Source organism: Camponotus floridanus, unplaced genomic scaffold, assembly GCF_003227725.1.
Source record: "Camponotus floridanus strain SB8 unplaced genomic scaffold, Cflo_v7.5 scaffold6, whole genome shotgun sequence".
Taxonomy (NCBI): domain Eukaryota; kingdom Metazoa; phylum Arthropoda; class Insecta; order Hymenoptera; family Formicidae; genus Camponotus; species Camponotus floridanus.
Window position 1 is genome coordinate 3,448,089 of NW_020229769.1, and position 17,382 is coordinate 3,465,470.

The 17,382-nt window shown below is 29.9% G+C and overlaps 1 protein-coding gene across 2 annotated transcripts; it reads left to right on the forward strand.

Moving 5' to 3' along the window:
* The first annotated feature begins 54 nt into the window (after positions 1–54).
* Positions 55–11,499, forward strand: LOC105253902. 2 transcript variants are annotated; one of them, XR_889407.2, is made up of 7 exons: positions 55–370; positions 2,034–2,079; positions 3,760–3,990; positions 4,159–7,021; positions 7,533–7,764; positions 8,221–8,295; positions 11,442–11,499. XR_889407.2 is itself a non-coding variant. In XM_011262252.3 (6 exons), the coding sequence occupies exons 1-6, from the start codon at positions 314–316 to the stop codon at positions 8,227–8,229; spliced, it is 3,438 nt and encodes a 1,145-aa protein (XP_011260554.1). In that variant the 5' UTR covers positions 55–313; the 3' UTR covers positions 8,230–9,000. The 2 variants fall into 2 exon arrangements, 1 of the variants encoding a protein (XP_011260554.1); XM_011262252.3 differs by lacking the exon at positions 11,442–11,499 and having other exon boundaries at positions 8,221–9,000.
* Positions 11,500–17,382: the final 5,883 nt, after the last annotated feature.

Genomic DNA, 17,382 nt, shown 5'->3' on the forward strand with positions numbered 1-17,382 from the left:
GTAGGTGTATCTCGCGCGACAGGCGAACGAGACGAGAAACGCGCTAGTCTACGCGCAGCGACCCAACGTTGTCAAGATGGCAGTTGGTGCACGGGGTTGATCTCGCTCGCGGTATGGATTTTGCCGCGTGATTCTTGGCGCCGCAGTGATTCCCGTCCGTCTTCGTGGGGAAGAGAGGAGGAACAGGAGAGACAGCGCGGTGCGACCGCGGATGCCGCAAATGGTGTCGCGTCGCGGAAGCTCGGCCGATCGAACGCGGTAATGAGAAGAATATTTCGGAGCAGCGTGCGGTAACGGAGCCAGGGCCTCTACAATGGTGGATAACAGTTGTATCATCGAGGGAAACGTCAAATTTCGCGACGGCAAGAAGGTGAGTCTCCGCTCGTCGTCCGCTGCCTGGCTCTATCCTTGCGTGCTGTCCGCCTATTCCGCGTACGCAATGCGATGCGATACGATACGTACAGCGAGTGCGAAAAAATTGCGTTCGCGCGCGCGCGCGCGCTCCATTTTCATTCTCACCCTGCGATAATCACGCGAGCGCATCTTCGCAATTTCGCGAATCTTGTCCGCGACGTCCTTCGACAGGCGTATTGAGCCTCTCGTTCGTGTCGCAAATTTCTTCAGAGGCGCGCACACGCGACTCTCGTCGACCGAAGTCACCGAACTCTCCTCGTTCGCGATAAAAATTATGTAACGATTACGGGGGCGGTTTATAGCGTGTATATGTGTACTTTGCACGACGCCGGTGGCTCGTTTAAGTTAGCGTTATGTAGGATGCCCCGGAAAAGATGCGCGACAATAGCAGAGTCATTTGGAACTGTCAGATTTAATTTTTTGCAGATCGGACAAGATACAAAGTTTAAATTTAATAGTTGTTTAATAGCATCTTTTTCACCTTCATTATTTATTTAAAAATTAAAAGTCTAAAATTTTAGATTATATCTCTTTGTTATATATTTTATATAGTATATTATATAGTATATTATAATAATTAAAGATTGCATTTAATTAAAATTGAAAATATTATTATATCGGAGTATAACTTTTGTATTAATGCACGATGTTAAATATTTGAAAATAAATATTGATAAATATTAATAAAAATTAAACAAAAAGATTATTAAAGAAAATATTTCTGATAATTTTTAAATATTTCTTCACATAAGATAATTTTTTTTTACCTTATGCATATCTGATTTTTTTATTTTTATATATTTTAATATTTATAATTTATATTATAATATATTTTAATATTTTTATATATTTTAAAAATAATAAATTTTAATAAAAATTAATTATTTTAATAAAAATAATAAAAATTCTCGTTTCAATATTTTATAAAAATATTTTCTAAGAATAAACATATATAAAATATTCTTGTGCAACTTGTAATTTTATATATTATCAGTGCAGATATAATATTCATCTGTGTCTGTTATCAGATGTTTTTTATACTTATGCTGATAGGCTTTTATATTTTTAATATTTTGAGAGAGTTTTTTAAGAATTATAACATTATCTTTTCTCTTGAGATAATTTGTAAAAAAATAATCACGCGAAAAAATAATTATATTTAAAAAATATTATAGTGCATATGAATCTTAATAATTATCATTATTTATCAATTATCTTAATCATTTTTGTTATTTATGTATTGATACTGCAATTTATCTTTTAATTTATTTAACGTAAGAGAAATTATATATTTGAAATGGAGAAAATTTGATTACATCTAAAAAATGAAAATCTAATTTGGGGAACTAAATTATTATGGCAAGGTTAGCGGGATTACATTATTTAGAGACTGCTGCAGGGAAATAGCTAATCCAAGTCTATAAAAAGAGAGTGGTAGAATAAGGTATTTAAAAAGGACTCTCGTTTAATCACGAACTCAAAATGAATGCTATGTCACATTTTATAAGGTGCGCTTTATATATTCCATTATTAACGATTTTTAACACAATTAATCTTAACAAAAAAAATATATATATATATAAAGCAATGTATTTTTAAGAATATAATTTATTTTACAGTGGAAGTCAAGATGGTGCGTTATGCGAAAATTATCGCCAGTAGCAGGTAAAGTACAATTCTTATTCTTTTATTCTACAATTTTTTATTTACAATTGCGAACAATAGCCTTACTGTTTTTGTCAAACGTTTATCTTATAGACGAGTTAAAATAATAATTTATCATATTATTGATAATTAGATAAGATTGCATTAATGGCGTATATGTAAAAACTCTGCATTGTTGTATCGCATTTCTATTATATCAGACCGACAAAGAGAGGAAGAGCGAGATAATAAACAGGAAACATTATATATTCTTGAAACTCCTGCTTTTTGCTTCTGTTATCATGTTGATACGAGTGGTATCTAGCAATTTGCATAATAGATTCTGTACTTCATATTTGCTTATAAACTATGTAGTACGTTCCTATTTTTGTAAAATATTTTTTTGTGATTTTATAATTAAGAAAATATGGAATTTATTGCAGAGCAAATTTCGCTCCAGCTTGTTATGAGCTGATATATTCATAAAAATGGAGCATCATCAACCATCCTTTTATAAGGATAAGCAAAATTAACTTCAAAATATCGTTGTAATGAAAATATAATAACTGACTCGTTTGTGTATATCATAAACATTACAAAACATTAACATAAACATACAAAAACATTATATATATACATATATATAATGTTTTTGTATGTTTATGTTAATGTTTTGTGTATATATATATATTGTAATAAAGTTCAATCTCATGTAATTAAAAAGACTTTAGATTAATTAGCAATTTAATACAGTCCAGATATCGTTCGCGTAATTGTTTAATATTCATTTCAAAATGAACTATAGCTATCGGGAGAACTGTTACAGACTCCTGCATTCCATGTGTTACAAATTGTTGGAATTTGTAGCTGAAAAGTTAATTATTTCCATGTCTCTCTCTGTCCATGTCTCTCCCTTTAAAAGGACCTTTCCTGCTTGTTATCAGTACAAAGAGTCTCTCCCTTTAGACCTACCTAGGGTGGCAGCTGCCACATCTGTTACAGATTGGTTGCTTGAAGCAACAAAAAATTTCCAAGAACAGCTTTGCTCCTGGCAATAACCATTAATATATGATCCCTATAACTTGAGGATATTTTAGAACTAAGGGTCTTTCAACGTTTCATAAATTTTTCTTAGGTTGTTACCGAAGAGAAAGTAAATGCGCGATATGTAACGCAAAATTATTTCTGTATGTCGAGAATGTGTTGTGTTTACCATAAATTAACATGTGCCGAGAAATAATATACAAAACAAAAAATGTAAATATCTTTTGTTAGATATATATTTATTAAAAAATGTTGAACATGTAATAATGACGTTAAAGTTTTCGAAAATCGTGTTTTTTTTCGATCTTCTTTTCGTAAAAATTTAATTATCATTTTTTAAATAGTTAATCAGAAATAAATAAATTATGTTTTTATTTAAAGAAATTATATTATCAAAAGTTATAAACGGAATTGTTTAAAAAATTTATTTGACTTTATTGAAACTATATTAAAAGAAGAATTTATTTAACAAAAAGAGCATTGATAAAAAATGCCAAATGTAACAAAAGTGAGTGTAACAAAAATATTTAGATATAAAACTCGTAGAGAAAGAGGAATATAAACATACATAATTTGTTTTACTACATAATTTGACGACTGTATTCGTACTTTTAACAAAAATATATCTGATAAATATTTTTTTTCTTTTATCAACAGATTGCTTGCATTTACAACTGTACGGGGATAGTAAGGATCGTTACAAACAAGGCCAAACGAAAGCATCTTTGAGCTTGCAACATTTTCTGGGAGTGGAGAGCGGTTTTACCCTTGACAAAGAATCCAATACAATTGCTATAATTTGCCAGGATGTGACAGTCGTTCTCGCGTTTGACACGCGAGAGCGATTGATTCAGTGGCAGGTTAAGATCTCGAACAACTTGGGTGAAGGTAAATTGCACGCAAAGTACATTAGCGAGAAAGAAAGAGAAAGAGAGAGAAGGAAGCATATATTATAGTTATGCAGGATACTATGCGGAGAGTTCTCTATAATGCATAAAATAAGTTTGAAAAAGTTATCATACCTTGTATATTTAATTCGCCAACTTTGTCTAACAGATCAGCAATTCTTGATACTCATCTCTTCGGTACCGTCAAAGGCAAAGTTCACTAATGGACCGGCCCACTTGCACATTCAGGATCGTCGTTTCTGCATCACTGTCGGCGTGCCACCACGGCTCGTCGGTATATGGGAGATTGCACATCTTCGACGATACGGTGTGGTCGAGGGTAGATTTTGCTTCGAGGGCGGCTCTAGATGCGGTCGAGGCGAGGGGCTACACGTTCTGATAACCGATCAAGGAGATGATATAGTCAAGACATTACAATTGGCGGCCGAGGGAAAGCTCACCACGAAAAAACGATCGCCGCTCAGTAGAGAACAATCGATGACGCAAGACAGCCCGGGACGACGTCAATGTTCCCGCTCAGAGACCAGAGCCAGCGATTTTTTCCCTTCGATCGCTTTGTATTCGACATCTACGTACGAAGAACAATGCGACAGCTGCAAGAATGAGAACTCGCCCTATTGGTCGTCCGCGGAGAGCAGACAACAGACAGCGGAACTCGATGGCGATTACAGTTGCAGGGATACGATGTCGATATCGGAACTGCCCGATCAGCAACCTAGCGGTGAGTGGCGCAGCTGTTCGCTCACTCGTCAAGGTGCGACTGGTCTCGAGAGATGCGCCAGTTGCATCAGCAAACTCGGCACAGTCTCAAAATCGTCCACCTTGATCACGACTACTATGAGCGGTATAAGCAGTCCAGCCGCCAGTACGTTAAACAATCTAGGATGTCATTTGCAACCTCGTACTTTCGATCGACTCTCACTGTCCTCTTATAGCAGTAGTAGTCACGACAGTGATTATTCCGGCTCGCAGCAGATCGAATGTCAGTGCGCGCAACCGAAAACCGCCCAGTCTCAAACGGCACAGCAGACGACGGCTCGTCGAATGTCACCGAGCCCGAGTGCGTTGCCACCGAGACCGCCGAAACCGTCCCAACCGTCATCACTACCAATAGCTAATCAATCCGTCACTGCCAAGAAGCCTAAGAAACCGCCGATGCCGCTACCAACCGAGCAACAACAGACTTGCGTGCACGCATTAAAGCCCCAACAAACTCAACAGTCTCAGCAACAATCGCAGCAGCTCGTGTCTCGCGGCGCCGCAGGACCTTATGAGAACTACGACATTCCAAAAACAATCCTGGGTCATCATATGCTGCTGGAGCAAGGCCCGCAACCGGAACAGTATTATGATACACCAAGAAAAATCAAAGAATGTCTTACACTGCCGAAAACTTATCCCAATTATGATACGCCTCAGGTGCCGCAGGCCGTAGTCCTGCAAGGATGCGGATGTCCCGCAAAACTCACGGTTCAGTCACCCAGATCTTCGGGATGTCCTTGTCACAATGTTATGAGCTGGGCTGGTTTTGTCCTTCCTTATTGTCGACGCGGCGCAGGAATCGAACCTACCGGTGTCACGGTACATCCTGTGAAGCTCTCGGGTGAAGGCAAGATGCCAGTGGTGAATGCCAGTGGGGATGTAGCCATTTATGCAACAACTAAAAGGGTACATAAAACTGAATTGATCGACGAAAAAGCTATTGTGGAGAATTGTGGCTGTGCTGCGACAAGTAAATCGAACAATTACGAGAATGTCGAACCGGTAATAGATACGCAACCAGAATCAAAGCAACCGAATTACGTGAATATAGATTTTACGCAATCGCTCGAACATTACGAAAACAGCAAAGACGTACTAACAAAGAGTAGCATATCGCAGGAAGAGATTGAAAAATTCGCGGATCAGTTAAAGGAACCGGCATCCGAAGTACCAAGGAGCGAGAGCGTTTCCAAGGTTTGCGAAAAGTGCGGTCACGCGAAGGAAAGGGAAGATGATTATTTAGTTATGGATCCGGAGCAAACCCCGAAAAAACCATTTCCTAGTTACTTACCGATGCATCCGATTCATAATGCTTGTTCCAAGGAGATCTTGTCCAGGCTTTGCAGCGGCATCAAGAGTTCTAGCAATCCGACATTATCGGGATCCACGTTACTCGAAGGGAATAAGAAACGTTCCGATTCGGAGTATCGTGTGCCAGGTTCAGCAATGTTATCCAGCCCGTATCTCAGACGTCGTTATTTGGACGCGGGTAACGTCACAGAATCTGGTGCTAGCGGCATAAATATACTTCTCAGGAAACGATCTTACTCTGCCGAGTCCGCGCATTATCTGGACGACGAGAGCCATACCTTTCCGTCCACGCTTACCATCCACAAGTGTTCAAGCGAAGCGGACAAAAATTCTTTGATAACCGGCGAGCCGCATAATTCGTGCGTAAACTCCGAGAATAAGATCAGTAATAGCAATCACGAGAATGGGCAGACATTGGTGACCGGTGTCGCGTCTCAGCCGTCCTTTATCAAAATCCGACGCTCGTCATCCGTACCATCTAAGACCGGTCACAACAGAGACTCGTCGAGTAGCAACGATTCGGGCGTTTCCACTGGCTCCTTGAGTCATCGAACGGCGGAATTTGTCGAGTATGAGTTGACGGGATCTGCCGCTTCGGCAATAAAGCAGAATATGTTATCGCAAGTTTGTCGTAAAAGTCCACCACCCACGTGTTACCACAGCAGCCTGCCGAGGAAGTCCAAATCTAGCGATCCTCTTCGTGAAATCTCTTTTCAGTTTCAAAAAATCAAGGTACCGACAAAATCTTCGTCCGCGGAAGCTGACATACCTACGTGTTTACCGAAGGCCACGAAGGGCTTTAACAGTCCCGGTGAAGTCTCGAATACACCTTACATCGATTCTCGGAGTACTAGCAGTGGAACTTCCGACATGTCGGATTATATTGAAACTTTGTCACTATCGTCACACTCTTCATCTGATACGCCCGACAGCCTACGGTAAGATATTTTGCACATGTAATTATAAGATTCGAGAAACTTATTTTGTCCTTTTCATCTCTTAATTTATATGATATTAATTTAAAGTTATTTCTTAATTTATATATTATACTATCGACTAAATTTTATAGAGAATAATCTTCAAACTTTATGTACAATATTTTAAGTGATTAAGATTTTTTAAAATTATTTTTATAAATTTTTTTATAAATTTGATTAATTTGATTTTTTCATAAGAATACATTATTTTTTAATTTACAATATTTTGATAATTAAATTGTAGAATAAAACAAAAATAAAATATTCTATCTATTTACAATTTTTATCTTTTTATTGTCCAATTTGTTTGAAAATTTTAATTGTATAAATCAACTTGTTTTACATAAAGAATTATTCTCTCAATTTAGTTTCAATCTCCATAACTATAACTATCTCTATAAACATATAAATTAGTTTTTGTAAATCAGTTATTTTATTTATGTAATTGGGAATATATATATCATATATACAGATTAGGAGGCAGAGCAGTAGCAACTACTCTTCGACCTCGTAGTGGGAAAGAATACTACAAAATTGATCGAAGTATATTGGTAGAGCAGGGACGGATTCTTACAACGGCATCTGCTAATTATGCAAATATCACTCCAGTGTTAGAAAAGAGTGAGTCACCATCACCTGGTTACATGAGTAGCTCACCATTCGAGCAACCACAACCTACTCGTGATCATTTTTTGTTCCCTGAAGTAAGTATTATGATAATAATAGATATAATGACAATTAGAAGGCTCGTGTATTGCAATGCAATAATAATCAAATTAACATTAAAGGGCCGACAATACGAGCAAATTAATAAGCTAGAAATAAAAATAAATAAAACAATTAATTATAAGTTCGTTTAATTAAAAGATCACAAACGTTTCGACTTAACTTAGTCTTCTTCAGTATGATACTTAAACAAAAACAATATATTAAATTGGTCCGTAATTGATCGCAAAATACAATTATAAACTAGTCAAAATGTGAAACAAGTATTATGAAGTTATAAAAAATGGTAGAGATAATAAATTGAATCTATGTAACATTAAACTCTGAAAAACATTTTTGATACATAAATGAAATAACAATTTGCAATTAAAAATATAATTTTGCTTTCTGATTTTTGATGCCCAATAATTACACTATGTTTTTTCTTATTGCAGGAAGCTTGAATGTAATAATATTGTTTGGGAAAAAAAGAGAAAACTTGAAGTTCCTAGGAATTCCAAACAAAATGAGTAAGAATGAGTATTTCAATGGTAGAAATTATAATTGGGGCATTGTGACTATTTACACTATACGCGGATATCTGGGATTACTTTTGAATCTATCTATGATTATTCGCCACATGCCAATATTGTATAACATGCCAAATGACCCTATCAAATAACAATCAAAAATTCATAATTCTAAGAACACGAAAGCACTCTTACTAAATTAAAGGTTTTTTTATTGATGTTTTCGTAAATGTCTTCCTCTAAAAAGCACAATCAAAGAAAAAAAAGAAAAAATGTAAAAAAGACATGAATTTATACAAAAATCTAGGTACTAGCGTATAGTCGAAATAATGTCAGTAATCAAACACAATTCCTACAACGACTCAAACAATTTCTAAAATATGCTCAATAAGAAACTAATAGTTTGTATAGTAAAAATCCTGCCCTAGGATGTAAAAGATATGCATTGTATACTTTATATGAGTATATCGTTTTTTAAATACTTTCTTATTTTGTATGAGTATACTTCTATATAGACTATTGTACAGTCATTTTCGAAAAAATTGAATGAGATTCATTCATTCTTAGAGATTTCACGTCAGAGTTCTTGAAATTTTATGGATCAATCAATATGACATCAGAGCTCATAAATAATACAACAGAATTCTAATACCTCGAATAAAATAGTTTTAGCTTGTATCTCTTTTAAAATTAAAAATTTGAAAACATGAAACACTAGTTTGTATTTCTTTTTAGACTTCAGAAATGCTAGACAGAAAGATACGGAATTGTATATTAAATAGGAAAATAGTAGCTCCAGTATATATAACAAATTTACAAAGAATCGAAATGATCATTATTATTGTAATCGATCATATGCTATAAAGTTTTGAGAACTCGTCTCATTTAGAGGCGACATAATTAAACAACATTTATTTGTACTGGTTGAAATATTATCTATCCACATTCTGTACAACCAAAAAATGCACTGAACATAGTCAGTTGCATAACATTCACAGGGTTTTCATACTTACAAGTTATTTTTTAAAGATTAAGATAAAATGTTACAGCCTTTAAATGGTCTTCTTTCTAATGAGACACATATGGTAAATACCATAGTCTCTGGGCAATCAAAGATATATATAGATTATAAACAATGTCTAAGTAAGATTTGCAAAATGAGTGTAAAGATCTAGTTATTTTGACATTTATCATACAGTGAACATTTCCAATCTTTTTTTATTACAACATATATCTTTTTTTAATCATTTATATTTTATATCTTTATTATTTTTTACTAGATCATGAATATCTTAATATCATAAATTAAAGTAAGACACAAATGTAACACTATCTTTCTTTCTTTTTATTTATATATATAATTATTTTTATTTAATTTATTGTTGCATTGTACTTAAAATAATTCATACTTATTTAAAGTATATACTTACTTATTTATTTATGATACTTTATATATTTCTACAAAGTCTTTACCAAAAATATTTATTTCTATTTTGATGGTTAATGTCACGTATTTATATATATTAGATACGAGTAGATAAAATATCAAATTGAATAATATATATTTACAATAATTATAATAAATCTAAAACTATATTATATTATTTTTAATATTATTTTTTACAAACATAAATATGTGTGCTATACATGAGCATATTTATAATATTTTGTGCTTCTTCCATTCTCCTTTCTTTGATCTCTCTTTATTTTTCTCTTTTTTCATAAGAAGAGATTACAAATTTTGTGAAAAGGAGTATAATTCGTATAATATTGCACATACAATGGATATATCATGCTGAGGAAGTTAGCATTAATAGTGATATTAAACGCAATAATAAAAACTTAGAGTTATACATTTATAAGCCCGATGTAGATTATTTCATACTGTGAGATATAATTAATACATATAGAATTTTGTTTTATTTTCATCATACTATATCTCTGGCAAATAATCAAATTTATAATTAAAAATAATTATGAATACAAAGATATTGTGGTCATCAATGAAAATTTATAAACATTGAAACTTGCAGGACAATACATATTGTAAGATGAGTTATGGATTTCATCAATAACTTTGTATCACAATATGAAAGCATTTTATTATTTTTTTATATCTAAGAAAATAGAAAAGTTTTGTAACATTTATTTTCTTAGATTATTAAATGATTATAAAAATTTTTTTTCAGTGTGAAATTGTAATTGTCTTGCGCTGCTTTAATCTCACCTTCTTATCTATTTTATATTATCTTTTCTTATCCTAACATATGAACTCATTTCTATTAGGCCAAATTTAATACTGTTTTATACAAGAAAAATCTATAGACTTTATGCGCTTGTGTTCTATGTACTGTATGTATTCATTCTTATAAAAACATTAAAGTCCATACAAATCTATTGCAATATGCATTAATTTAAATCGAAGACATAGTGTTATTTTACAATGTATAGATACGTACAATGATTTTATATAAAATTATAAAAGTATTAAAGTGTAGTATTATTACAAGACTGAGAAATAGTGGATGTAATGAGTAGTAAAAAATATCCGCAGCGCTAGAATATATAATTTATGTGTACAGATCTAAGGAACTTGAAATCAATCCTTTGTAAAGCATTTAATTTTTTCATCTAATTAAACATTCCCCAAGAAAAATATTCAATATCACTCATAACACCAATATATGAAGATATTCTTTTGATCTTGCTTAAAGTGTATAGGAATTATATCAATAGCTTAACTTACATCAAATAGACAGTAGAAGCCTTAATGAAATATACAAAAACAAACGATTTATAGAAAGTGATACGAAGATACATTAAATATTTCACGACGAAGTTTACGTATATATATATATCTGGTTTATTAAATATTTTACGCAGATATAATAATACAATATTTATATTCCTCTTCTGGATTTTATGGTCTCAGATTCATAGATTGTAATATTTTAAAAAAATTTATTCATAAAATAAAGCCGTCGTATTACCCCATGATTTGCATGTATACGTGTGCGCGCACATATACACGTATGCGATAACGAAAGCGAAATTGTGTGCATTACTGAACACGAGAATTGTTGAATGCGAAATTTGCTTATGTATGTAAATTTATCGAATGACTGCTTTTTTTTGTTATTTTTCAGATTTTTAATGTCAAATATGCATTCATACATCGACACAAAAAATCTATATAGAAGAAGATCTATATAGAAAGAGAATAATGAAATAAATTCAGAATTCATTATTAAATTTAATGATCAAATTATGTCATCAAATGTTTTTCGTTTTTTGATATCGTATCTGTGAAGTAGGAAGTCATTCGTATAAACACATGCTAGTCAAGAATCAAGTACGATATATTGTAGTTATGATATATTTTTACTGCAAAGGAATTATATATATAATGCATAGCCTAAAAATTAAGCACATGTTCACTTTGATTTCATTCTTGTCTTCTAGTTCCGTAGAAATATGGACCAAATATTTGTTAATATATATGGGAATTTAATCATATTTTTTAACGCGATATGTAACTTTATGGCCAAATGTACTGTAATAAGAGCAAACTAAATGATAAATAAATATCATGTGTCCATTTTTGGACTAATTTTTATTGTTTTATTCACTCTTATCACAGTACCAATTCTCTCGCTTACAACTTCATATTAAAATATTGTTACTATTTAATCATTGAGAATTATTCGTAATTATTTTGGGAGAATAAGTGAGAATAAGTCGAATATATTTATAAACTATATTTAAAATACATGTGCTAGCTTTTAAGCTACGGGAAACCATATCTAAGAATTTATTAATAATATACATTGATTAATAAAAAAATGAATATATACATATATTATACATATTAATTAGAAGTAAGTTTTCGAAGGGTATTACCAGTGCTCTATTTATAATCGATGTACATAGTTTTGATGTAGCCTTAGTGTATATTGAATCTTTTATTTTTTCTGATTCGAGAATGATGTCGTAAAAGCGAATTTCAATTGTACATAATACTTATCACGATGAAATGCGCTCAAAATGTGTCTCCAAAATACTTTTAAAATATTAGTATACATTACATTCTGTGAGTACATTTTATGTTAGGATATGCATTTAAAATCTGATTTAGAAGCATATATATTTCCAAAATATCAGTAATACAGACTCCATTTTTCAAATTTCATTATATATTTCATATCATATTATATATTTCATATCATGTTACACATTGCTTCATTATATTTGTTACATGAATACCAGAAATTAAGACTATCTTTTGTCTCTTGTACTATCAGATATGAAAATGGCTATTTTGCAAAATACATAATTGATGATCCATTAAATGAATTATTCAAAGTTGGATCATTGACATAGGTTTTCATATCTGATAAAAATTATCTTTAAATATCAATTATATTAATTAGTCTCATTTAGCATGCAATAATGTGTACTTATAATTAGAAAAATGCGACATTCATTAAAGATAATAGAATCACATGTCCGGAAAAATAAACTAAATCTATTTCCTTTGACAATCTGTTATGAAATAATAAACTTCTCTTCGTGATGTAATAACACGATGGAATTGTCAAAGTGCTGGCGCTTTCGCACTGCGACTACTTGTCAGTTTAACGAAAAAAGATAATATTTATAAGATAATATTTAGAGAAATTTTACATAAATTAAGAGAGAGAGAAAAAAATCGCCAAAAAATCATTTTTTTTTCTCTTTACTGAATTTTAGAAAAGTGTATACTAATGACACGTAAAATTTTATTCTTAGAATAAATTATCATAATATCAATAATTTTTCACATACATATATTTTTTATTTATATAGGCTTCTTTTAAAAATTTTATCTAAGATTTGCTTATACAAAATTGTTTCGTTATGCGCACTATAAATTAATGTGGAAAATAATATTTTGAAAACAGAAATCAATTTTATTTTTTTGTTAAATTTTCTTTCGCCTTTTTAAACAAAAATATTATATAATATAATAATGCATCACTAATTTATATCAGTTCTGAACGCATGAAATTCAATATAAAAATTTATGCTGAGAGATTTATTTTGAAAAACAAGTTGATATCAACTGTTTTCTTTGAGATTATTGGTTGCTATTTGTATACACTTTTCATGTAATTTATAAACGAAAACATCTACGGTGTATAACATGTAGAACAGTCACAGTATTTTAAAACGCACTTTCAGATAACTTTTTCGAAAGATTGAAAAGTATATAACTTTTTTATTTTCTGAAATTAATATAATGAAATTGTCATACTATTGTCTCTCTAGGCCATCCCGCAAGAAGAGTAAAATATAATAATAAGTAATGACTAACGGAGCTTAAATATCAGATTGTAGAATGCATTTCATGAAAAAGATAAAATTATTTACTTCGAATTTTTGTAATTATGATAAGAGAATAAGTAGGAAGATAAAGGAAATTTTAATTAATTATTATAATGCGCCATAAAAATAAATTATAACTCATACACAGTCCGTATAGTAGCTGAAGTCATTGATTTACTAAGAAAGTAGAAAAAATAAAGAATTTAAAAAATATATTGGTATTTTTCTTTACTTTTCCAAGCCATCCATTTATATATTTTCATTTTTAAAGTTTATATATTATTAATAATTTATATTTATATATCGTATCTAAAATTGCGAAAATTTATTAAAATATGTGATTGTAATAATGATAAGTTACATATAAAAAAAATAGTATTTATAATTTTTAAAAACTTGGGAAAGATTTATAAGGAATTAATTTCTCTAATCTAATAAATATTAATAAAGGAAAAAAGAAACAAACTTTATATAAAGCTATGTAAACAGAAATTTCATAAATCAAATATTCAACAAGACTTCTTTTTGGTTTATTAATGATATAGCATGTAATATATTAAAGCATGTTCACAATATTGTTGACAATTGTTAATAATCCATAGCTCCGATCTTTATTTCTCTCGCATTTAACTATATTTTTATTACAGATATACTTCACAAAAATACAATTTCGAATATTTCTTATTTTTATAGGAGTAATATAAGTAATAAAAATATTGTTTCACAAATATATTCGATTCCATATGTATATTCGTTAATATATAATTTAAATATTTTCTTTTTTTATTCAATAAGCTTTTTTTGTCATCACAGTTTACTTCTCTTCTAATGCAGAATAGTTAACGCTTGAAATAAAACAATTTACATGATTAATTAGAAGAAAAGTCACGCGATCTCGCAAAAAATATAAGTTTATTAATAAAGAAACGTAAAATAAAAAATATATATACATATATATAAAACGGATAACATGTATTACATTCTCTTAATATATCATTCTTCTCCATATACAGAAACAATATAACAGTGCATAAACTTTTACTCTATACATATACATATATATAATTACCTCTATTTACTTCTGGCACAAAAGTTAATTTATAACTTCATATATCTTTATAAAAATAAATAGCAGTATTTTTAAGCAGATTAAACACAAAATTCGCATTACCTCTACACACATTTTGATCCTTTTTCTATTCAAGTACAATCTTCGATCAAGCTAACTTGCTTATCTCCATATATATATATTTATATATATATATATATATATATATATACTAGTCTCCATATCGTTGCTTTTTCTCTTTCTCCCTCCTTATTGTATATGTAAATATACAATTTGTAACAATATTTTCCTAAATTGTAAGTTTTTCATATATGAAAATTTTCTAAAACAGTGAATGTATTTTCGTTTGCATAAAAATAGATCATAATGAGAATTTGGAGCACAAAAATTAGATTGTGAAAAATATTTATATATCTTAAACATGTGAGAATATACGCACATTAATAATATTGGTGTTCTATGCAATCGTCGTTACAGTTTATCTTCTATTATTTATAAACTTAACCAAACTACAAGCCGCATAGTTACATTTAATTTGCCAAAAAAATGTCATAGTATCAAAATAATTTGTAATATTTATGTCTATAGCGTAACATATAGTGTATATATAATATCAAATTAATATATCAATATTTATTTGAAAAAAATAAATTGTATTCTTTTCATATTCTTTTCATTTTTACGGAATTTCATAATATATTATATAATATACCCATAAGTGTTATATGTTAAAAATCAAAATACTGCAAGTTTTGGTTTTTGTTTGCGTGTAACTAACAATTTTGCATTAGATATTTGTGAGAACATAAAAAGAACAATGAAAAAATAATCATAAGATAATTTTATATATAATATAAATTATAAATCGCATATAATTGAACAATCGTCGCTGTCGTAACATTACTATAACTTATCGTAATATTACTATAAATTTTAATCACTACACTATATAATGGCGCATATATATATTACATAATAAAATATGCACATAAATGAAACTTTTCAATCCGTTTTCCACTTGTCGACAATATATATTCAGAGAATGCTTTATATACTAAATTTTTTTAATAAATTTAAATGGCACTTGTACATTATAAAGTTCAATAAAGTAATATAATGTGTATGTGTGTGTGTATGTATAGATAGACACACAGACAGCATACATTCAAATATACAATATACACAAAATATTAAAAAAGATATAAAGAGATTATACTTTAAAAAAAGAGAAAAAGAGAAAAAAAATCAAATTTTTTTGTTTGTTTCAGAATTTAAACTGTAAAATATGAAATGTTCTCTTAAATCAAATAGTGTAATAAATTAGAGAATCTTTAATTTAAATTAACTTTTAATTTACCTAAGGAAAAACTAAAAATTTAAAGAAATAAAAAAATTATTTATTGTATAAATATATAATTATATATTTATACATTCAGGATATAATAATAAATTACATAAAACATAATAATTCCATTAATACTAAATAAAAAAATTATTATCTCAATCATTAAATTATTAATTTTTAATGTGAAGAAACAATATAGCATATCTTTTTTAAGATATTTTGTATATACTAGTATATATAATGCCTTCAAAACTTTGTACATCGTTATATATCATTAACAACTCTCTTTGGTTTAAAAATGTTTTTCAACCAAGTATATTTAAAAACTCAAGACTTATTAAAATATCGAATTTATGAATATCTTATACACTAGAAGTTCTCAAGAATAGATCGTGCGAAGCTCTGATATATTCATTATATTCAGAGCTACAAAAAAACATTATTGTGCGGTTGGATCGTTTCCACTATTCATATTTTCCCGAAATGTCTTAGCCGTGAAAGGAATTCTTCTTAGAGGAATTATACTTTTGAGAGATTTCAGTATATAGTTTAAAATTTTATCTTTTTTATATCTTTTATAAATTTTATTATTTTTTTCTTATCTTTAAAAGTAATTTATTTTTTTATTGAGACAGCATTTACACTAAAACCTCACAATAATATATACTGCGAGTATATATTATTGTGAGAATATATCTTTTTTTTCTATGTACTAAGCCACTTTCAATTGCAGAAAACTGCAGGCTTGATACTCTCTTACGGTGACAGATAAAATTTGTTCAAAATCTCGCGAGTAATCATGTGAAATGATATCTTTTATGACCTTGATCAGAACAAGAATAAGAGTAATTAATCTCATTGGAGTATATCAGAGCCCTGTATGATCTACTCTTTCAAGGTTGCAGTGTATTTCTTAACTTATATATACATGAATAAAACAGACAAAGCAACGAAAAAATTAAAAACAATTATTTAAATGCTCTAGATGCATATATGTTTCTTCATTATAAGAGGCTCCAATAAAAATATTAGAAGTTTACATTTTTATAAAAATGCAAAGTAGATTTTCTTTTATTTTAAACTTATGGCTTAATGGAACCTTTTCTATTGTGTAAGAAGATGCTTTTTTGATGAAAAAATGTAGTATGTATTACTAAAATTAAAATATAAATTTTATTTATGTAGAACCTCGTTAAAATTAGTGATTTGTGTATACAGAAGTTCTTATGCAAAAAAATGCTAATTTAAAAAAATTATGTTAATGTGACAAGTCGAAAATACATATTAATATAAATCTTGTTTTGATTTT

Bases quoted from the DNA above. Each gene is read 5' to 3' on its own strand.
- LOC105253902 (XM_011262252.3), top strand. From the start codon at position 314: ATGGTGGATAACAGTTGTATCATCGAGGGAAACGTCAAATTTCGCGAC. The intron at 2,080-3,759 runs GTAAAGTACAAT...TTTTATCAACAG, and splicing joins AAAATTATCGCCAGTAGCAG to ATTGCTTGCATTTACAACTG. The intron at 7,022-7,532 runs GTAAGATATTTT...TCATATATACAG, and splicing joins GATACGCCCGACAGCCTACG to ATTAGGAGGCAGAGCAGTAG.